Below are 23,079 nucleotides of genomic sequence, written 5' to 3'. Positions count from 1 at the left end.
CTATGGCGACCCCTAAGGGGAGCAGCCAAAAGAAGAAGAAGAAGATATATATATATATATATATATATATATATATATATATATATATATATATATATAAAAATGTGTGTAGTCGCACCCTGAGTGGTTACATTAATTCCCCCAACCAAATTGTCATAGATGGGCGGTTAACATCGACCAGGTGAGATCATTGAGCGGTTTTTCTTGGACAGCCGAACAGCCGAGTTTCTCGGAGATTATGGTGAATGCGGGAAAAAAAGGGTGGTGGTACGGACGGAAGCACATTGGGGTTTATCTTGAACCCACGACAAAGAGATAACACAAGCGACTTAAAATAAACATGGGGGTTTAATGAAATATATAAAATGTTTGCAATGGTAATAATTCAAAGTGTAATCATAAAACGTGAGGCAAACTAAAGCCTAAAGTGGAGGCGCCTCGACACGTGGACTTTAATACAGACAAGGGGAAAATAGAATAAAAGAAAATCCTTCCTTTATTCTGGCACTTAGCTTTGGCCAGAGATGATCTTTATTGAATTGTGAAGCCACATCCTCCTGCATGGAAAGATACGCCGAAAGTGGTTCCGAGCCATTCTCTGGGAAGGAAACGTATGTGAGGAAATTTGTGAGGTGGTAATCAATGCCAGGGCTCACCAACTGGCGTGCAGCTTCTTCTCATGAACGAATATGCCGAATGTTCCTCACTTACACCAGGCCCGCTCACAACGATCGTCCACCTTCCTCCTTGACCACACGACGAGAAGATCTCTGAGGCCCCGTGATGAGGCCACAACGTGATGTGCATGCCCTTCTTCCCTCCTCAGACACGTACACATGTCATGAATCAGCCGAACAGGAATGGCTTGTGTCTTACCCAGCACATGGGCAAATTCACAGCATGACATGAGAATTGTGTTGCTGTATTTCATCATGTCCAGATGTAGCCAGCCAGAGAGACCCCCTTACTCGTTTGTATCCTCCCACAACTGTGTCCTCTCACAACTGTGTTCCCTCACAACTATGTCCTCTTTGTTCTCCCACTCTGAACCTCACTTTCCTTCCACTGGCTCTCTGACATCATGCCAATTAATCATCCACTCTGGGGACCTGGCTTCTCCAACCGTCACCCCTGGAGGCGGGGCTTTCTGCATGCTTGGACATGCAGCTCAGTTGTTGTTTTAAGGACGTGATCCCTTCCTTGTCCATCCATCCATTGGGACCATACTCTGGGCAGAGCATTGGTGCTGCCTCAGCAGTCTCCTTGGTATTGGGCACAATCCTGGACTGGTCGCCACTCCGATACAGTATACCAGCATGCTGTCACTCATTTTGCCGACCTCGGAAGGATAACAGGCCGAGTTAACCCCACCTGGTATTAATTCAACAGCTGAGCGGGATTTGAACTCAGGACCCGAGGATCCAAAGCCCACCACCCTCTCCATTAAGCCAACACCTCCCTAGTGCCGGGCTTGAAATGCAAAAATGTATGAAAAGGTCACAGGGGGCAATTACATACTGGGGGAAATTGGCCTTAATCCTGATCTAATTAACACAGCACCACCCCCCATGCAGTGACAATTAACACGTAAGCTCACAGTTTCCCCACTTAATTTATATCGAGATGTCTCCTTTACATCCACAGCAGTGTGACCACTCCGTGGATTTTTCACAAGATCTTGACTATTCGTTGTTCACCTTGGCGTCTTGGTTTTCTATAGGATTTCTTGGCGTATAGGTTATCTATTATCATCACTTTTCCGAAACCTTGTGAATTCTTAGCTTTTTTCATTAGCTCACCTTGGCATTTATGAAAATGAGGAGTGGTCACACTGATCCACGGACCAAGCCACTCTATACAATCCTATCTTTCCTATGAAATTCCTCCATCTACCCTCACAACCGCAACAACGTATATGAGGCCCCGCGAGGAGGAGTGATGTAAGCGACATTTTTTAATGATATGATGATGATAGGCTCGGATGATAGGGTAAGGGTTAAAATAGTGCTATATGGCATTAACTCCAAAATAGCCGATGTGTCCCTTACATCACTCCTCCTCGCGGGGCCTCATATATGCATATAATATATACATATATATATATATATATATATATATATATATATATATATACATATATAGATTTGTATATACATGCATATATACATATATATATATATATATATATATATATATATATATATATATATATAATATATATATATATATATATGTGTGTGTGTGTGTGTGTGCGTATCGGGGGTGTCCCAAAAAATATACAACTTTTCATCTGCAAAGAGGATGGTCATAACATATATTTTAAAAATGATATATGGCTGGATAGAAAGCTGAAAGGTTGAAGTTTATTGCACCAATGTCAAAATTTCCACCAAAATTTAAATTTTGGAATAGAATCGTCGTTTTCTTTTAGACCACATGTTCGACGTAGGCTCTACGTTGTCCGATCACTGCCTGCAAACGTGTTGTCATGTTCTCCATCACTTTGGGAAACGCTTCCTGAGGAATGTTCTGGATTTCTCGGTGGATGTTTTCCTTCAGCTGATCAAGAGTCTGAGGCCAAGTGTTTCCATAGATCCTGTCCTTGAGATACCCCCACAAGAAGAAGTCTGGAGGAGTAAGGTCAGGGGAATACGGTGGCAACTCAACGTCTTCTTAGAGGGAGATAAAGCGGCCCTCAAAATGTTGGTTGAGAAAACGCCTTGTTTCCCTGGCTGTATGGGGTGGTGCCCCATCCTGCTGGATCTACTGGGTTCTCATCTGGATCAGGTTGTTTCTCCTACGGGCCTGAGTACGTAGCTCAGGCAGATAGAATTCCTGAATCATTTCACGATAGTTCCTCTGGTTTACCGTGCAAGTGCGTCCCTGGTCATCTTCAAAGAAGTATGGACCAATTATCCCATACCAATCAACCGCCACCCACATGGTGACTTTGAGAACAGATCGAGGCACCAGTTCAGTTGATGCATTACCAGGATTTTCAGTTCCCCAGTACCGAAAGTTTTGCTTGTTTACCTCCCCGGACAAGTGAGCATGGCATTCGTCCCTCATGTGAAGTTTTTTGAGGAAGTCTGCATCTTACTCCAACTTTCCTGAGAACCAATTTGCAACGTCTAGTCGTTTGCGTTTCTGTTGATCATTAAGCACCATTTCTCTTTGAATTTTGTATGGAAAGGCATGAATGTCTTGGCGAAGGATCCTCTGAACGGTGCTCTTATGAATGTTTGTCTTGGCAGAAAGTTGTCGAATCGATATTTTTGGACTCTGAACGACCGCCTGTCTCACCATTTCCACATTTTCTTCACTACGACCTGTCCTCTTCCGACCACTGTGACCCTTGTGAAGGTCACGGATGGTTCTCACATTGGTAAACTTTGCGATGGTGCACTTTATTGTCCGAAAGTTTGGTGCATGGCGCAAGTGGATACCGAAATGTCTCGAGTAAAGACGTTGCACCTGTATGACACTTTTCGTCTGGTGCCAAAGTTCAACAATTTTCGTCCGTTGTTGTACGGTCAGTCTTGGCATTTTTCTGACACTTGCTTGGTATCAAAATAAACTTCTGGGTCTCTGCAACAAGAAATTAAGCATTAGTGACAAAATTACTGCTTTTTTAGGATCAAACGAAGCATTTTAAAAGTTGTATATTTTTTGGGACACTATATATATATATATATATATATATATATATATATATATATATATATATATATATATATATATATATATATATATATATATACATACATACACCAGCGGGGTGCGCTTACACATTGTGTAAGCATACGAAATGTGTTTCCCCATTGTCTTGTGTCGCTTACCTGCATTTGTTTTTCAATTATTTATTTTCATTTTTTTTTCATTTATTTATATTTTCATTTATGGATATTGTCTGACAATTCTGTGATTTTTCCTGGTGTACTGGCTTCAATGTCCATCAGCTCTCAAAATTTCAGCTTTCTACATCACCCAGAAGGTACCAATCTTTAATTTCAGTCAGTGAGTCAGTCAGTCAGTAAGTCCAAAATGATGTGCAACTTTCGATTTAACTGCAATATTTTTATTATTAGTCAATTTTGTTTGGCTTTGTCTCATAATACACAGGATCAGTTACATTTTTGTTTGTTTTGGCAAAAAAATGCTTCAACATTAGCGAGTGATACCATCAGTCGTTGATGAAGCACTCAATCCAAGCACCGTGCCTCTGGATGACATATGCCATACGGACACCAAAGTTGTTGATGACTCGGTTGAGAACTGGAGCTGGTGCAAGTCTGATTTTTTCCATCTGATGTTATTTTTCAACTCCCACAGTGTGTGTGGGTTGTTTTCATAGTCTTTGGCTTTGAGGGACTCCAGGGGAAGAAGTCGGGAGGAGACAGATCCGGGGAGTAGGGAGGTTCTGAGTTGTCCATCCATCGAAAAATGAATGGACTACAATGGAAATGTCGTCTCAAAAATTCCAAAGCATAATTACGCATGTGCAGTGGTGCACCTTCTTGGTGGAAGATGATTGAATTAATCGTGATGTCTTGCTTCCTGATCAATGTCAGAAGGAATCTTCTCTGCAGCATGTCCACATATCTATCTGTGTTAACTGTCACTGTTTGTCCTGCTTCTTTCTCAAAATTTCAGCTTTCTACATCACCCCAAATTTTTTGGACATCCTTGGAACTTTTATGGCCAAAACTTTAAACCTTGATCTTTAGACGAGCTGAAAATATAAAAGAGGATAACATTACGACAGCTGTTTGAAAAGTTGCACCTCATTTTGGACAACTAAATGTATATGTATATATATATATATGTATGTATATATATATATATATATATATATATATATATATATATATATATATATATATATATATATATATATATATATATATATATATAGCCTGGTGTTGGCACAGTGGTTAGGGCAGCAGCTTGGGATCCAAAAGGTCCTGAGTTCAAGCCCTGTTGGGCCACTGAATTAATACACCAGGGGGTTGACTCAGCCTGTCATCCTTCCGAGGTCGGCAAAATGAGTACCAGTGTACTGGGCCAGTGTATACCCCAGTTAAAATAGGTGTACCATATCCCTGTGTCGTAAGAGGCGACCAGGGTTGCGTCAGGAAGGGCATCTGGCGTAAAACATGTGCCAAATCACTATGCGGATCATACGGATGATCCGCTGTGGCGACCCCTAACGGGAGCAGCCGAAAGAAGAAGATAAAGATATATATATATATATATATATATATATATATATATATATATATATATATATATATTCTGAGCAATTTTAATTTCTGCACCCTGCTAGCCTAAACCTCTGGATCAGCACCTCCTGCAGAATTCCAGACGCTGGTGGACTCCATGCCATGGTGTTTACAGGCCATTCTGGCTGAATGTGGTCGCCCTACACCCAATGAAGTGATTTTAGATTGGTCTTTCCATTTATTTTTTGTTCCTTACCTGTATATGATCCATAATAAGTTCTCCAACCTCTGTAAATCGAGAGACTCGACGTTTCAGTCAGCAACAAGAATTCTGTGCATCCGCTGACTTTCATCAGGAGTTAATTCTCCATTGTGTCACTACATATAAATGCCACATGGGAGGTGGGCCAAGTTTGACAACCCATCCCAGAGCTGTGTTGCAAAACCTCATGACTGCCAACCAATACTAACTGGAGGTTAACCAGCCAATGTTACTCTTACAAGGACTCCAGTGACTCTCTAGAGGTAAGTCATGTTTTTATGTGCCATTATTGCTTGTAAAGTTGTGCAGGGATCGGACACATGTCCATGTGCCTTGGTCCTTCACCTGTGATCACTCTTCTATGACCATGTTCTTCCGCTGAAAGAAAGCTCCATAAAGCAACCAAGAAAAGCTATACAAGGTAAGCCCTTTGCAGCTTAAAACCCTACATGGGTTCCTCTACAGCTGCAGACATTCATTCACAAGTAGCACGTACATGAGAATCCCGATGCAACACAACCCCTCAGCCGCCAGACCGGTTTCATCACTTGTTGGTGAGTCATCAGCAACAGCGAAAACAAACGCGCACCACCAAGGCTCCCAATACCAATAGCAGTTAACAATATTTACCATAACAACAAATATAATCCAATATTTACCATATTTTTCAGTGTATAAGTGGATATTTTTTTCCCGAAAGTTCAGGCCTCGACTTATACTCAGAATCGACTAATCTATGGTTTTAGATGATGAATTTCATCAATGAAAAAATTGCAAAGTGTGATATATTCTGACAAAAAAATATAATTCTGGTATGTGAAACATCCTGCAATCTGCAATGCCTGGAGAAAACGTTTTTTTTGGAACACTGGCTGCATTTTCCATCCAATCATCTTGTAAGTTTGTTTAATAATTTCTCCATGGGTCGGTGCTCCTGTGTTGAAAGTTTAGTGTCAATTGTTCAAGCGGTTGCAGAGAAAACTAATTTAAAAGCGAATAAAGGTGAAAATGTGAGGCCCTCCACCAACATTCCACAACATACTGCAGGTCAAGGATAGTAATGGATGCCTATTACTGTAGTTCCTGATATGTGAAATACCTTGCAACCCATACCTGGAGAAAATGGATATTTTTTTGGAATGCCGGCCACATTTTCCATCCAATCATCACGTAATTCTGAATGAAGCCCAGCTTTTACCATTGCACTCATTTTTTATTTCATCAACTTGGTTGTTGGATGGCTTTGAAGGCCAAGAAATACAAGTTGATGAGTCTTGCCTTTGTGTGGAGAAAATATGTGCGCAGGACACACTGCAGAAGCGAAAGCACATCTACACTTGCCACTAGAGATAGTTCGAGCCCAAATTTTCCAAGCCCAAACCCCAAAAAACCAGACAAACAGGGAAAAGACAGGAACCCCGAATCTATTTCCTGCAAGTTTCCATGAATTCCTGGGAAATTAATTACTGGGAAGAAACACAAGCTTCGGCTCAATTTTTTTGAAAACTTTTCTCAACTCAAGCTCCGGAAAATTAGGCTTGCACCATCTCTCATGTCTATCACACGCGGCGGGGCAGCAGGGTGGCACAATAAACAACATAGAAGATAATAAGAACTAAAATATTATCCTGAACTTTGTGTTGATTGGAGCTTTCAGTCGAATCCTTTTTCATCTCATTCACACAAGGGCCTCAGCCGACGTTCCACATCATGGTCAGTTCCACATCATGGTCACGGATGGTTGTGGACGCATATTACTAGTTGTGAATTTAAAACACAGTACTCAGTGCTTAAGCTCTTTGATGGATTAAAATGTGATTGTATTGCAGTAAATTTCAGGCGTTCAGTTTTATTAAGGAGTAGTGACCTGCGACAAAATGTAATGTGCTCTGAGCAAGTGGTTAGAATGATTCTTCAGCTTGCTTTAAACACTGTACCTCAATATGATAACAAACATGTTGAAAAACAATTTTCATTCCTAATTTATCAAAAAGGTTGTCCCACAAAGTAATTCAAATAATATGCAAAAACAGTTCATTAATAATCATGATCCTGAAAGTACCTTGGCAGCGACGTGTTGAGAGTGTCAGGGAGAAATTAACACCTCTTTTGGTCTGACTAACAGTTTTGCCAATTGAAGTAGTTGATATAGCTTCGTCTTGTACTCCAAATCAACTTAACAATGAATGAAGAAAGGAAATAAGAAAGGGGAAATTAGCCAAATCGAATTGAATGCCAACAAATCCGGTATATTTGGATGCGAACTCAATTAGCATTGGGTTTTATATATTAATTGACGAAGTGGATTGTGATTGTACATGCATTCTGTAAACAACTAAATACCTTAATTAAACTATTGGTTATTAGAATGAATTCTTTATTTAAAAGTTTACAGCTATAATAACTACCTCTGCCACTGAATGTAGATGGAGGTTGAGTTTTCAACCATAAATAAGTTATGGACGGATTCAGACGAAACTTGGTCGTCAGGTTTGCTGTGTGACAAGGACAAATTGATTCGATTTTGGTGAAGATCCGGATCCGGATTTGGGAATTTCTTTTTCAAAGTGATTCTTCACCATTGACGACAAGGCTAAAACAATATATTGCACAATATCTCAAAAAGTTCTGGATGGATTTGGAAGAAACTTGGCGGTCAGGTTGGGTGTATGACCAGGAAGGATTGATAGATTTTGGTAATGATCCGGATCCAGATCTGCCTATCAGTGGGAGACAAATCTTAACCTGTTCAGCCTGGGGAAGTTATGCACTGCACCTTTTGCCGTTCGACCTACCCTTGCTGAAGGAGAGGGTATTGCATTTGGGTCCGTTTGTTTGTCTGTCTGTCTGTTTGTTTGTCCACACTTAAATTTTGTGTTTTGCTCTGCAACTGCGTGTTGGATTGAGACGAAATTTTCACCGTTGGTGTGACTCCTCATGGAAAATGTTAGAATGATAATTATGACATGATAGGTCACGCGCCATGGCAGCCATATTGGAAAAACGGAAAAATTTTGTAACTCTGTATCTCTGAAACCGCAACAAGGAAAAAAATGAAACTTGGCAGGTAGCAAGTACTCCTCATGGGGAATGAGACTTATTTTTATGACGTCATAGGTGCCTTCGTTATGATGTCATAATTCCATATGTAGAACACATTTGAGAAGTATGAAAATGTTCAAGGGTCATCTAAGGAGATAAATGGTCCACAGAAAAAAAAAAATCGATGATGTCATTGGTCACGTGATTCGGGAGCCAAATTGTTTTTGTTTTTTTAAACCTTCAAAACTTTTCTTCTCTGAAGTGGCGAAACAGATCGAGGTGAAACTTTACACGTATGACCGCCTGTCCACGAGGAACAAAAGGTTCACACATATGATGTCATTGGTCACATGGTTTGGCAGCCATATTGGATTTACCCTAAACCCTATAAAAATACACCACTCAAAAGAAGTCCTGGTGAGGGTCTGCAATCTCTGATTGCTCTTTTTCTTGTTTATTCTGTTAAGACAAAGTGTCAGGCAATAATAACTTGAATAAACTAGAAGGGCACTCTGTAGAACATGTACCTGCGCTGCGCAATGTGTGATCCAATAGAACATATCAAGCCCGAAAAATATATAGATTTGGCCTCATCTCTCAATGGTGAAGAATCACTTTAAAAATTAAATAAACTCGTATCTGGATCCGGATTTGGATCTTCACCAAAATTGAATCAATTCTTCCTTGTCAGACTCCCAACATTTCCACCAAGTTTCGTATGAATCCGCCCACAACTGTTTGAGATAATGTGCAATATATCGTTTTTTGACCCTATTTCTGAATGGCGAAGAATCACTTTAAAAATTCTAGTGGCTGGATCCGGATCTGGATCTTCACCAAAATCTAATCTGTTCATCCTTGTCACACATCAAACCTATCCACCGAATTTAATCCGAAGCTCTCGAAAACTTTTTGAGATACCCTGCACACAAACAAACAAACAAACAAGCAGTCATCGACTGGTACTTACGAAATCGTCAACTTGACCTCTGACCTTGTCTAATAAAAGCATGAATCAGTCAGAAGCCCAAGGGGAGCTTGAATTCTGAATTCATTGTGGTCTACGATTTTACACTGTGGTTTGCAGATAATGAGTCCCAGACAAAAACTAGATTTCTTATAAAAATTCCATTTTTTTGTTTTTATTTTTAAAAAAGTGATTCAGTACCAGCAGGATATGCCAGATAATCGGTGTATTACTTTTCAGAAGAATCTGATAAAAGACTTATTATTTATTATATATATATATATATATATATATATATATATATATATATATATATATATATATATATATATATATCAGTTATTCATCGCTGTTCCAGAATTTCGACAACTGAGTTTTAAGCGTCCTAAGCAATCGCAAAAACCGAAGACAAAATTAAAATCGAAGTTAAAACGAACTCGTAACGTCGAGCGAAGCAAAATTACTCCATTTCTCCACATGAATTTACGGAATTATGTTTGACCTCACTGTGACCTTGACCTTTGACCGATTTTGACCAAAATCTAATCAGAACTAACCATCACCCTCCTGAATCACGTGGTGTAATTTGACATTGGTAGCTTCTTCCGTTCTCGAATTATCGTGCCTACAAACAAACAAACAAACAAGCAGTCATAGACTGGTACTTACGAAATCGTAAACTTGACCTCTGACCTTGTTTAATAAAAGCTGTCTCGAGAGAAGGTAGCGACGCAAAACAGAAGTTTCTACGATGATTCTGCACCAAACCATCAAAAATCGAATGTTTTGGATGTTTGACCTCACTGTGACCTTGACCTTTGACCGATTTTGACCAAAATCTAATCAGCGCTAGCCACCACCCTCCTGAATCACGTGGTGTAATTTGACATTGGAAGCTTCTTCCGTTCTCGAGTTATCATTTTTTGGATGTTTGACCTCACTGTGACCTTGAACTTTGACCGATTTTGACCAAATTCTAATCAGCACTAGCCATCACCCTCCTGAATCATGTGGTGTAATTTGACATTGGTAGCTTCTTCCGTTCTCGAGTTATCTCTACCAAACCATCAAAAATCGAATATTTGACCTCACCGTGACCTTGACCTTTGACCGATTTTGACCAAAATTTAATCAGCACTAGCCATCACCCTACTGAATCACGTGGTGTAATTTGACATTGGTAGCTTTTTCCGTTCTCGAGTTATCGTGCCTACAAACAAACAAACAAACAAACAGAAACGGAAGGCATCAATATACTTACGAAATCTTTAGATTTAGTAAGTAACAAACAGACAAACAAACAGACAAACAAACAGACAAACAAACAGACAGGGGTGAAAACGTAACCTCCTTCCACCTTTGGTGGCGGAGGAAATTAATGAATATGGATACAAATCTTCAATACTACGACAAATTCGTGTTTGAAATCGTGATTTGAGAAAACTTGGCATTGATTTTAAGTGAACTCATACTTTTGCACCCACTGTCTATATACTGTATACAATATATGTGTGTACATATTTATACATGTGTGCACTGAGCTGTTATCATTTCCTTCAATTGTTTTCTGTAAATCCTTCACAAAGATGTTTCTTTGAAGAAACATCTGCTGTCGATGCCCGTTACTAAATGGATATTGTTCATTTTTAATGAAGCCAAATTATTTTTATGAAAATAAAAAACACACAAAATGTATTCTATGTCCAATTATTCTGAAAATTCGTAAATTATATACCTTGCGCATGTGAGTGACATACTGTACATGTGATTTGCGTGTCGGTGGAATACCAAGCAGGTGGTATAATAATGCACTAATTGAGGAGTTAGGAAAAAAAAAACTGCATGCATTAACACCTTCTAATTGAAAGCAAAATGAAGGAACGTTTGAAGATCCAAGAGCAGAGAGGTGAGTGCCGTACCTTGGGATCAGTGGATTTTGAGTGCCGGCTATAATTAGAGCAATCTTTACATGTTAAAGAGACAAGGCAACAAGGGGAATGGATCACAAGGACACACTCCGTTTATTCCACAGACATGGTCATCAATTCGGGAAGATTCTTCATCTATAATAATCCACAGGTAAAATTATTTAATCCGAAGCTTTTCCTTGGAGCGCATTTTTATATGCAGCTCTGGGGTACATTTCATTGAAATCTCCATCAAGTTTAACCAAATTAATTTTCAAATAAGTCAGTTTGAACGTTTTGAAATGTAACTCAGTGGTAAAGCTGATGAATGGCTTGGGGTACGCTTGAAGTGTTCGGCCAAGCAGCATATCCATCCATCATAAGACATGAAATATTGCTTAATGTAGTTGCAAAAGCCGAAAGTCCCATTGCTCATGCGGTACGTACATGGGATTGTGCGGTTTCTCTATTTCTGACTCCTCCAGTTCAACCCAGTTCTCTCACTTGGTTACAAGCTTGTCACAAGCAAAGCGTTCTTCAGAAACGATTTTGCCATCCACGGATGTTCTTGCGAGGACGGTCACCTTCTTCCTTGCGTTTGCGTCACTTTTGGGAGCACTACATTGACCGCGGTGCTCCAAGCCTGGAACTGCAACACACACACACACACACACACACACACACACACACACACACACACACACACACACACACACACACACACACAATGAAAATAATATTATTACTCTTGTCAGATCTCCTGTTATAAGCTCATGGTTGTTTGTTGACATTATAGAATACAAATTGTCTTACTGGTGTAGAGTGTTCAACCTTAAAACAAAGCCACACTGAATAATTGTACAGTTTGTCCGAGGTATCAGCACAAAAGCTTCCTATTTGCTGAAGGGACTGCGCAGGACCTTATGAGTTCACAAATAAGTGCGAGCAGACAGAATAGCTAATGTACGAGTCCCAAATGTGCTTTTCAAGGAGTAGCGCTCTATAATTACTTTAGGCCAGCCCTAAGTACCACATCGATGTTTGATTGGAGCTCAAACCAAACTACTCTGGTCAACATTATCAAGTCCTATTGCCACCAAGTCATATTGCCTTTGGAGTCCATTAGTGATCTGAGGTCACGACCTCAAAGTGACTCGAGGTTGCATGAGGAATTATAGGTCCATGCCACTCAAAAGTCATTTTTAGAGGTAGTCATTTCTGATTACTTACTCCGAAACTTAGTATTTCAGTGTGCACCAAGAAAACAGTGCTCCTGTAACAACCATACCACATGTCATCGTTGAATTAACTAGCAGGCGCTCCTGCCCTCCTGGCGGGAGTACCCTTCTCGGCCCACCTTCCGTGGGCATTGTGCTGTGGCACAGTCTTGGATATGCGCTTTGTACTTTTTGTAAGAAATTTTATTGATCACAACATATCACATATTATGGAGGAAGCTTTGTAATACCGGCTATCACCAAAGGTGGCGCCATTTCCACCTCGTGTCAATTTTGGAGTTTCTGTGACATTGCTCCATTATAGTAAAGATTTCCCTCAAAAATAATTCGAACCCAGAACAAGTGGAAGTTAAGATCTCCGTTTCTATAGTTTCTACCTTCTTTACATAGGGTCTGGCGTGTCTGCGACTGTTGTCTCTTCCATAGGATTTTTTTCCGACACTTAACCATAATCATTGATCCGAATGTGCTGTATACATTGTACAACAGGTTTTATACTTTTATATAATGACAAGGCTATTTCACTTTGCCAAGTATTTACATGGAAAGTATCTATTTTAACATAATAATACCCACAAAAGGTACTGCTGAATCTTCTACACAGGTGTCAGCATTTTATTTAATTTGATGCGATTTAAAAATAAAATTCTAAACTCGGAGAGAAACCTGGCACCTCATTCATTAAATACTCCTAAAGGGGGTGTTTCTTCACATTATGACATAATAAGTGGTCAAACTGAAAATAATTGCGTATAACCAGAAAGTTTGCACTGTCGCGGTGTGTTTTACGTGTTTAAAAGACAAGGGTGATTTTTTGGGGGGGAGACTCTACAACCAGTTTATGAGCTGTGGTTTTGCATGGATTACAAAGATGTAAGCAATATGCTTGCACTTAAAAAGGAAGATGTAACCAAATGTAATTTCATACCCTGACTCACAAACTCTATCATAATTCATTCCACCACAAATCCCTCAGCACCTCTCAACCCCCACCTTGCATTCACACTGATGGATCCCTATAAAGTCTAAAAGATGGTTCAATTTATGCTCCGGCCATGTTGGCTTTCTCTGAGAGTCCTGCCACATACAAAATGCTTTATTTATTTAGTTTTCTTTCCTTCTTTCTTTCCCCCTTGCTGTATTCATTTAGAATTCCAGTGAATTCAGCATAATCAGATTATTTCGTAATTTGCAGTCTTCAATTAAGGCGAAAAGAACAATGAGCAATGACAGGTCCAATCGGTGTGACTCATGACTGTGAAACCTCCATGATAAACCATAAACTCTCTGGGCCATAGAGCCATGCATTTCTTTGCACTTGTACTGGGCACCTTCGTGTGTGTGTGTGTGTGTGTGTGTGTGTGTGTGTGTGTGTGTGTGTGTGTGTGTGTGTGTGTGTGTGTGTGTGTGTGTGTGTGTGTGTGTGTGTGTGTGTGTGTGTGTGTGTGTGTGTGTGTGTGTGTGTGTGTGTGTGTGTGTGTGTGTGTGTTATTAAGCACAAGCAAACAAGTTCCTTTGATCTGACCTGACATTCATTTAAGTCAAAAGCACATTTCCCTGAAGTCATAGAAAAACAAAAATAAACACGACAACTAGACATCTGACCAGGGGAGGCTCCCCTTTGCAAAGTGACCCTTAGCCCACAATCCAATGATGTTTTTTCGGACCACCATATGACCTTGACCTTCAACATTTAGGGAGAGTGTAAATAAATAATGTGGTGTGGGTTGACCAGGGTTGACCAGAATTAATACCAGGTGGGGTTGACTCTGCCTGTCATCCTTCCGAGGTCGGCAAAATGAGTGTCAGCATGCTGTACTGGTATCCTGTGTCGGAGTGACAACCCATCCAGGATTGAGCCCAATCGCCAAGGAGACCACTGAGGCAACACCAACGCTCTGCACAGACTATGGTCCCAATGGATGGAAGGATCCATAATCTATCCATAAAACTCAACATCATGAAAATCGGAGGAAAATTATTCAAGTTATGATCAAAAAGGTGTTTATTGTTAATTAGGTCACAATCCGAAAAAGTAGATCAAGGAGACGAACCAACTGTGAGGTGCACAATTTCAGTGCAGGTACACTATTATGTTGCAAGAATATCTTGGAAGGCCAAGTGATATTTGAGATTCCACGTTGGCAAATTTCAGCGATTACAAAAAAAAAAAATTTCAGACCGCCATTTGACCTTGACCTTTAACCTGGAAGGGTATGATGTAAATTACGTGTAGATGTGGCTTGCTTTGGGCTGTATAGAGAGGAAAATCTCGTTCTGGTCAGACAAACCTTTGCCGAATTTTGGTTTAAAAAAGTTAAAATATCTGAAATTGGGTCATGATCTTAAATTAGGTCGAGGTCAAAAAACTTATGCCAACCCCACCTACTTTGTATTCCCATTATTGATGCAAAATTTCATTCTGAAAGTCACAACCAGTTCTGAGATACAGCTCGGACATTGACAGAAAAAAGGGAGAAAAACCTAAATGGTGGTTTAATAATCCTCGGCGGTGTAAGCCCTTGACCTTTAATCCAGAAGGGTATGATGTAAATTGAGAATAAGCGTGCCTTGCTCAAGGCTATCTAATTAGTGCAATTTCATTCTGATCAGATAAACTTTAATCGAGTTATGGTAAAAAAAAAAATTAAATTAAAATATTAAAATGTCTAATTCGGTGATGACATTAAAATTTAGATCAAGGTCAAAACCATTATGCATATTTTGTGTGTATTCCCATTATTGAGGCAACGTTTCATTCTGAAAGACCTGGCTGTCTCTGAGATACGGCTCGGAAATTGATAGTTTGGAAATTTTGAGTATTGAGAGTGCAGGAAGAAACTAGAAAGGCACTCGGTAGAGCGCATACCTACACCAAGCTGAACAGTTTGTTTTGTACCCCCACTGTAATAGGCAGGATCTGGATCCGGACCTAAACCAAAATCGAATAAACTTGTTCTTGTCACCTAACCAACTTATCCATCAAGTTTTGTAATAACCCGTTCAACACGTTTTGAGATGTTGTGCTCCGTATTGTGTTTTGGCGAATCACTTAAAAATCTTTCAATGTTGAAGAATCACTTTAAAAATTAGAGTACCCAGATCCGGTTTCTGTCCACCAAGTTTCGTCCGAATCCCTCATGATATCCTGCTCACAGACAAGCAAACATACAAGAGTAGGAAATAATCACTAATCATAATTTTATACAAAGTGGAGAAATCGTTAGCCATGCTCTGATGCTCCACAAAATGGTTCTCACTTGAAGACTTTTATTTGAAACTATTTTGTTAAACCACTAATAATAATTTTATACAAAGTGGTTAAATTGTTTAATTGCCTTGAATCATTAATACTAACCAGATAATGAAGTCACAACATTTACCATAAAGAGTATTTTGATGGACAACCAACTCCTTGATTTAGTGCTCCACCTAAGAAACACCAGGTTAGAGGTTTAGGATATTTGTTCTGATTGATTGAGGAAAGACCTCATGATAAGGCAATTCAGAGGCACACTTGCTGATAATGAGGCATTTCCTTGTTGAAATTGTAACTTACAGAAAGATTTCATAGAAGAGCAGTCTATGTAATGTGGAATGTTCTGTATTATGAGATAGAAGTATAGTAAACACTTACCTCTTCCAGAATTAGGAGATTCAGATGAAGAAACCCGAGAAGGGTTTCCACTACAGGACTCCCTGGTACCACTGTGAGAAACACCTGGGGTCGTGAAGCCTGATGTAGAGCCACCACTAGAAACAGTAACCCCCATTACAGATGAGCTAGTAGAGTGACCACCACCTTGGCTTGATGAGTATACAGATCCATTGTATCCTTTACTTTGGCCCACTACCAAGGCAGGACCACCACCTGATGTAACCGAAGTGTTTGCTGTAAGATTTGTTGGAAGGCTGCTGTGGCCACCACTGCTTCCAGAGTAGCTGAACCTGCTTCCACTCTTAATGGTAGAGGAACTTATATCGGTTGAAATGGAAGATATGTAACTGCTGGTGGGGTTTGATGATAGATCTGTAGCACCTGATGTGAATATGGAGGATCCATTCATCACCCTAGAGAAACAAAGAAATTGAGATCTTCAGTTAGATGTACAGAGAGATGACGTTATCGAAACATGTCAAGTTGAAAGATAACTGGGGGTTTGGAGTCCTGTGGTTTAACAAGTCTGTAATATTGTCATTGTTATTGTGTAAAGGGCTTGTATAACGTATTTTTTTTTTCAACTTTTAATCCATAAGCTATGATGTGCATTATATATGGCAACAGAAGAAAAAAAAATTGTATTTGATATTCTCAACATACTTCCCAAGTAAAGGTCAATGTGGGTTTTTACAAACGCTATATATATTTTGTATAACTAGGATGGTCCACCCTCTCCCTGCAGGAGTGGCAGGAAGGGTCATGTTATTATCCTCTCTAGTGAATATACATTACTGTAGATCTCAACTTAGGCTTCAAGAACATAGGGTTTCCTTCCTTTCGCTTTTGTGCTAAACATCAGTAGCGACTGTTTAAAAGGTAATCGTCCGTGTTTGTAGTTTATAATATTTTTTACTTCTGGTAGGGCTTGCCTCACAAAACGTCACGATAAGCTATGAATACATGTTAACATGGCATTTGTCCAAGAAGGAAAAACCCCTTGGAGATGGGGGATATTATTATTATTATTGTTATCAATATTGTTTGGTAAAAACATTAACATTATGTATGCTATTATCATAGCATACATTGATACATATATTATCATATTTAACATATATTATCATATTTAACATATATTCAACAATTTGTAGTGGAATCAAATACATATATTATCATAGTATACATTAAAAACATGAACATTATGTATGCTATTATCATTCGTGTTGTTATTATTTCCGCAACCGAAACTGGACGGAGATTATGTTTTCACCCGTCTGTCTGAATATGATATCTCAAAAAGTTAGGGACAGATTTGGACGAAATTTGGTGGACAGGTTAGACATGTGACAAGGACTAATTGATTTGGTTTTTGTGACGATCAGAATCTGGATCTGGATCCGAGAATTTTTAATTTTTTTAAAGTGATTCTGCACCATTGAGAGATGGGGCCAAAACAATATATAGTGTGATATCTCAAAAAGTTGACGGATTATGACAAAACTTGGTGGATGAGTTGGTTATGTAACAATAACAAGCCAGTTAGATTTTGGTCAAGGTCCGGATCCAGATTGGGCGTATCATTCGGATAAAAAAAAACATAAACTGTTCAGCCTGGTGAAGGTATGCGCTCTACCAAGTGTCATTCTAGTCTCGCCTCAAAGTGGATATGAGATTATTGCAATGCCCCTGTCTGTCTGTCTGTCTGTATGTCCAAGTCTATATATTTTTGCTTCAAAAATGGTTTTCGTTGCAACCGCTTATCCGATTGATGTGAAACCTTCAACATAGGAGGAATTCCAGATGTAGAATAAATATATTGTTCACTCTGACATCAAAGGTCACTAGGTATGGCAGCCATATTGGGTTAAAAGAAAAAAAATTGGACATCATTTCCTCCAAAACCGCTCAACGAATAAAATTGAAACTTGGCATATGTCATCATCTCCCCCATGGGGTATATAGGTTGATAATGATGACATCGTCAGAGAAGTGATATTCACAGCCATAATTGGTTGAATTGAAATTCTTATTTGAAAAAGCTGAAATTTCAAATACAGTTTCTGATATATATGATCCGATGTAAGTGAATAATTAAATTTATGATGTTCATACCCATGCCAAGAAACTGTGACATAATGGGGGGCATGGATAATGTAGGTATATGGGCCATAATTGCAGTGGGCAATAATTGTATGTTCAGTTAACGAAGGTATTTTTGTTCAGAATGAATGCATGAGGCAAGACTATGTGCTCTACATGTTCCGTTCTAGTTACTTTTGTTCCAAGAAGCGGCCTTGGAAAAATGCCATGATAAGCTATCTTAACACGGATATACACTTTAACATGGATTTTGCTTAAGGTGGAAAAACCCCCTTTGGGAGGGGGACAAATAAAGTTCCTACAACCTCCATCATGTGGCATTTAGTCTTCCTTTCAAGCTTAGATGAGATTGGATAAGTAATGACTGAATGTATTGTAGTCAAAAATACACACAGACAGACAACAAATTGTGTCTTTTAGTACAATTTCACTGGAGCTTGTTATATTGCTTTGTCCCCCAACTTCCGGGTTCTCATTCTTAAAATTCTGGCCGTGAACCAATTGTTTAATGTGGGATTGAAATCTATCAATGAGCTTTTATCAACTGGTGAATTCTCAATTTTATCTTCCTGGGGACCATACGATTTGTTACTCCTTCATAAACACAACACCAATGGCTGAAGAAGTGACTGTTGGCATTTATGATCGAGAACAAAAGCAATCTTCATCAACCTGTGCATTATGATCAAACCCAAAAAGTTTTGCCATCCATTGACCAATCACTATCTAATTCTATTTCAGACCTTCTTTCAAGTACCACCAAGCAGTGGGTTTACCAGATTTGGTGGTGTAATCGTTTAGAACATCCACTTTCAGACTGGGAAGTCAGCAGTTCAAACCCTGCCAAGTGATACAAAATACTTTTAAAATGGTATGTGCTGCTTCCTTCCCTGATGCTCAACATTTACAAAGGATGGAGCATGGACAAGCAACCATGTGTTCTCAAACCATTTCACAGCTTGATTGGCCAAATGACCTACTTCTGAATTGAAGTTCCTCATAAAGAAAGTTGTCACTTAGAATTAGCTTTATGTCTTCCATTTAGATGAGTCCATCTGTACTTTTACTGGTAGGAGCTTATGGTTTTGTGCAGCAATGATATAAGGTGTTAAATTGTCAGGAAGTCTCACTCCTCTGCTTCGATGAGTCGTCTGTAGGTAGCAATCTCCATTTCGAGCTTCATCTTAGCATTGAGCAGCGCCTCGTGCTCGCAGAGTTGCTGGCTGATGCTGGAGCGTACGTCACACAGTTCTGCCTCCAGGTGATCAATGGACGCTTGTAGACCCTTGATGTCACAGTCGAACTCCACTCCTGTGTCTTTCAATGTCTCCTCCAAAGCAATGTTCTGAAGAACAGAGATAACATGCCATTCGATGTTAACTACTGGAAATATAAGGTTCATTTAATCCTACCCTGGAGATTAACCATGGAAAAAACATGTGCATTATCACTGAATCTCCATCCAGATGTATTCGATGAAACAGGAAGAGTAAATATACTACATTAATGAAGAATGAACAGAACACCAAAAATACATCTACCAAACAGGTGGAAATGATGAATTGTGGGTAATTCGCAGAGGGGTTTTCCTTTTTAGGCCACATTTTGCTAAACACACATGAGTTTTTATTACGAACATCACCAAAATGTTCAAAACGGAGACTGCACATCATGCTCAAAAGGAAACCAGATGGAAATGTAATTCTCTTCAATCTCATCCTTCCTTCCAGGTCTTCAAGACAGTTCGCTGTTCACCACCATCTCAGATCATCCCCCATCTAAAACCTTGATCTTTTCTACATCCATGAAACCATTTCCAATTCCCCCTCACCTGCCCCAAATCTCACTTATGTATCCATCTTGTCTGCCCCTCGCATATCCTCGACCCCTCATCATTACCCGCATCTCGTTTATCCATTTCCATCTATTTTATTCCTCCACTCTGCTGTTGGCATCTCCCCCCTCCCTCTGCTGCTCCTTTTGTTATGCTGTATTCTGATCCGTTCTGTGCTCTCGCTCTTCCACGAGCCTCGACTCACGAGCCTCGACTCAAATTTGAGATGATACGACACCATTCCAAAATGGAAAAAAATAAAATGTTTTCTTGCTTTCGCTTGTGCAGTACTTTTTATTGAATCCCAAGCTTAGATTGAATATTTGAACAACCTGGTGAAATGCCCGGCGGATCAGTGTTATGCCAGGAAAAAAAAATTGAACAGGTTCATTGCCAAGGATATGGAAGGTCCTTGTGCAAGGCTGGAGATATGCCGGCTTCTCAGCCATTGCACAACGAGGGATTGGATCATGTAAAGTGCGGCTAAGGTCTCTCTAATGGACCTTTTTTCATCAGGATCTAAAGTTCGCAGTGGAGCTGCCACACACACATGAACATACAAACATACACAAGACACAACACAGAACTGTACGTAGAGACAAACACAGTTATGTCAATAAGTTCTCTTAATCACTGGAAAATTTATTGTATCCATTCCAAAGTAAGTCTGCTCTGTGCACGACAGTTTCTTACCCATCCACTCGGCAGTCAATGGCAGCTCTCTCTCTCTCTCTCTCTCTCTCTCTCTCTCTCTCTCTCTCTCTCTCTCTCTCTCTCTCTCTCTCTCTCTCTCTCTCTCTCTCTCTCTCTCTCTCTCTCTCTCTCTCTCTCTCTCTCTCTCTCTCTCTCTCTCTCTCTCTCTCTCTCTCTCTCTCTCTCTCTCTCTCTCTCTCTCTCTCTCTCTCTCTCTCTCTCTCTCTCTCTCTCTCTCTCTCTCTCTCTCTCTCTCTCTCTCTCTCTCTCTCTCTCTCTCTCTCTCTCTCTCTCTCTCTCTCTCTCTCTCTCTCTCTCTCTCTCTCTCTCTCTCTCTCTCTCTCTCTCTCTCTCTCTCTCTCTCTCTCTCTCTCTCTCTCTCTCTCTCTCTCTCTCTCTCTCTCTCTCTCTCTCTCTCTCTCTCTCTCTCTCTCTCTCTCTCTCTCTCTCTCTCTCTCTCTCTCTCTCTCTCTCTCTCTCTCTCTCTCTCTCTCTCTCTCTCTCTCTCTCTCTCTCTCTCTCTCTCTCTCTCTCTCTCTCTCTCTCTCTCTCTCTCTCTCTCTCTCTCTCTCTCTCTCTCTCTCTCTCTCTCTCTCTCTCTCTCTCTCTCTCTCTCTCTCTCTCTCTCTCTCTCTCTCTCTCTCTCTCTCTCTCTCTCTCTCTCTCTCTCTCTCTCTCTCTCTCTCTCTCTCTCTCTCTCTCTCTCTCTCTCTCTCTCTCTCTCTCTCTCTCTCTCTCTCTCTCTCTCTCTCTCTCTCTCTCTCTCTCTCTCTCTCTCTCTCTCTCTCTCTCTCTCTCTCTCTCTCTCTCTCTCTCTCTCTCTCTCTCTCTCTCTCTCTCTCTCTCTCTCTCTCTCTCTCTCTCTCTCTCTCTCTCTCTCTCTCTCTCTCTCTCTCTCTCTCTCTCTCTCTCTCTCTCTCTCTCTCTCTCTCTCTCTCTCTCTCTCTCTCTCTCTCTCTCTCTCTCTCTCTCTCTCTCTCTCTCTCTCTCTCTCTCTCTCTCTCTCTCTCTCTCTCTCTCTCTCTCTCTCTCTCTCTCTCTCTCTCTCTCTCTCTCTCTCTCTCTCTCTCTCTCTCTCTCTCTCTCTCTCTCTCTCTCTCTCTCTCTCTCTCTCTCTCTCTCTCTCTCTCTCCTGATCTTGAGATAAAAAGCAACTTGCCATAAACGTAATACATGAAACATAGTCTAATACAGGTAAGATGCATACTCTCACATTGCACCTCCGTAAGGATCATCTGACCTATCCCCAAATTCGTTTCCATGGTCAGCTTCTGGAGGAGGTGCGATCTCTGCGGCTCCTGGGTCTCATCATCAGCTATAACGTGTCCTTGTAGATCAACCTCCAACGTGACATCCAAAGCTGGCTGTCACCTCTGAATTCTCCTCAGGGTCAACTCATTTCTCTCACGTCATCAGTTTATAATGGTTTAAAAAGCTTTTATCTAAAGTGTCATGGAATATTGGTCTTCACCCAATCACCCACTCCCTGTGGACTAGTGCTGCTTTCTCCATATTTTCCAGCAGGAAGCAGGTCAGGTCAGGGCAGGTATGGGAGCATGTGCCAGAACAGCACGTCGCTGCGTCCACTTTCCGCCGGTACTCCAGGGGCCTCCGTCTGGCCATCCCCCAGGCAGATGCCAGGCCCATCCCCATCTCCTTGAGATGATGGTCAACCTGTTGCAACCATGAGGCACGTGGTCGACCCACTGGCCTCCTCCACTCATGAGACTCCCTCGCTGAGAGAATCTGGTGAGCAGGATCAGCGTCAGGAAAACGAGCCACATGTCCATACAGCCGCAACTGACGCTCACGGACTATGCAGGTAACAAATCTCATCCGAGTCTCTCTCAGCAACCGCTCGTTGGACACAAAATCCGACCAGCGATAGCCAAGGATTCTCCGAAGAGACCTGGTACCAAAGGAATTAAGTCTCCGTCTCAGATCCTTGGTCAGAGTCCAAGTCTCGCACCCATAGAGCAAGACTGGAAGTACCAAGGACCTGAAGACTCGGACTTTCGTCCTCCCGCACAGGTACCGGCAGCGCCACACCCCATGATCCAGTGAATCCATGACTCCCCAGGCCCGACCCAGACGTCTATTGACCTCTGACTCGCAGCCAGCAGAGACATGAATATCACTACCAAGGTAAGTGA

The 23,079-nt window shown here is 40.6% G+C and overlaps 2 protein-coding genes across 2 annotated transcripts in view; one reads left to right on the top strand and one right to left on the bottom strand.

Moving 5' to 3' along the window:
• Positions 1-20,484, top strand: part of LOC147013148 (netrin-G2-like) — a 127,164-nt gene extending 106,680 nt beyond the window's left edge. Inside the window, exon 8 of the mRNA XM_085854766.1 lies at positions 20,130-20,484. Coding sequence (XP_085710892.1) covers positions 20,130-20,398 — 269 coding nt within the window. The 3' untranslated portion in view covers positions 20,399-20,484. The remainder of the gene's footprint in view (positions 1-20,129) is intronic.
• The window catches only part of LOC147013147 (keratin, type I cytoskeletal 19-like), a 34,459-nt gene continuing 22,884 nt past the window's right edge, over positions 11,505-23,079 (bottom strand). The window contains exons 6-8 of the mRNA XM_085854772.1: positions 19,530-19,744; positions 16,276-16,709; positions 11,505-12,049 (exon numbers count right to left, since the gene is read on the bottom strand). Of these exons, the coding sequence (XP_085710898.1) occupies positions 11,901-12,049; positions 16,276-16,709; positions 19,530-19,744 (798 nt within the window). The 3' untranslated portion in view covers positions 11,505-11,900. The remainder of the gene's footprint in view (positions 12,050-16,275; positions 16,710-19,529; positions 19,745-23,079) is intronic.

This window comes from Eptatretus burgeri, chromosome 14 (assembly GCF_056783735.1).
Source record: "Eptatretus burgeri isolate ZD-2024b chromosome 14, Ebu_testis_v1, whole genome shotgun sequence".
Taxonomy (NCBI): Eukaryota; Metazoa; Chordata; class Myxini; order Myxiniformes; family Myxinidae; genus Eptatretus; species Eptatretus burgeri.
This window is presented reverse-complemented; position numbering and strand designations above follow the sequence as displayed.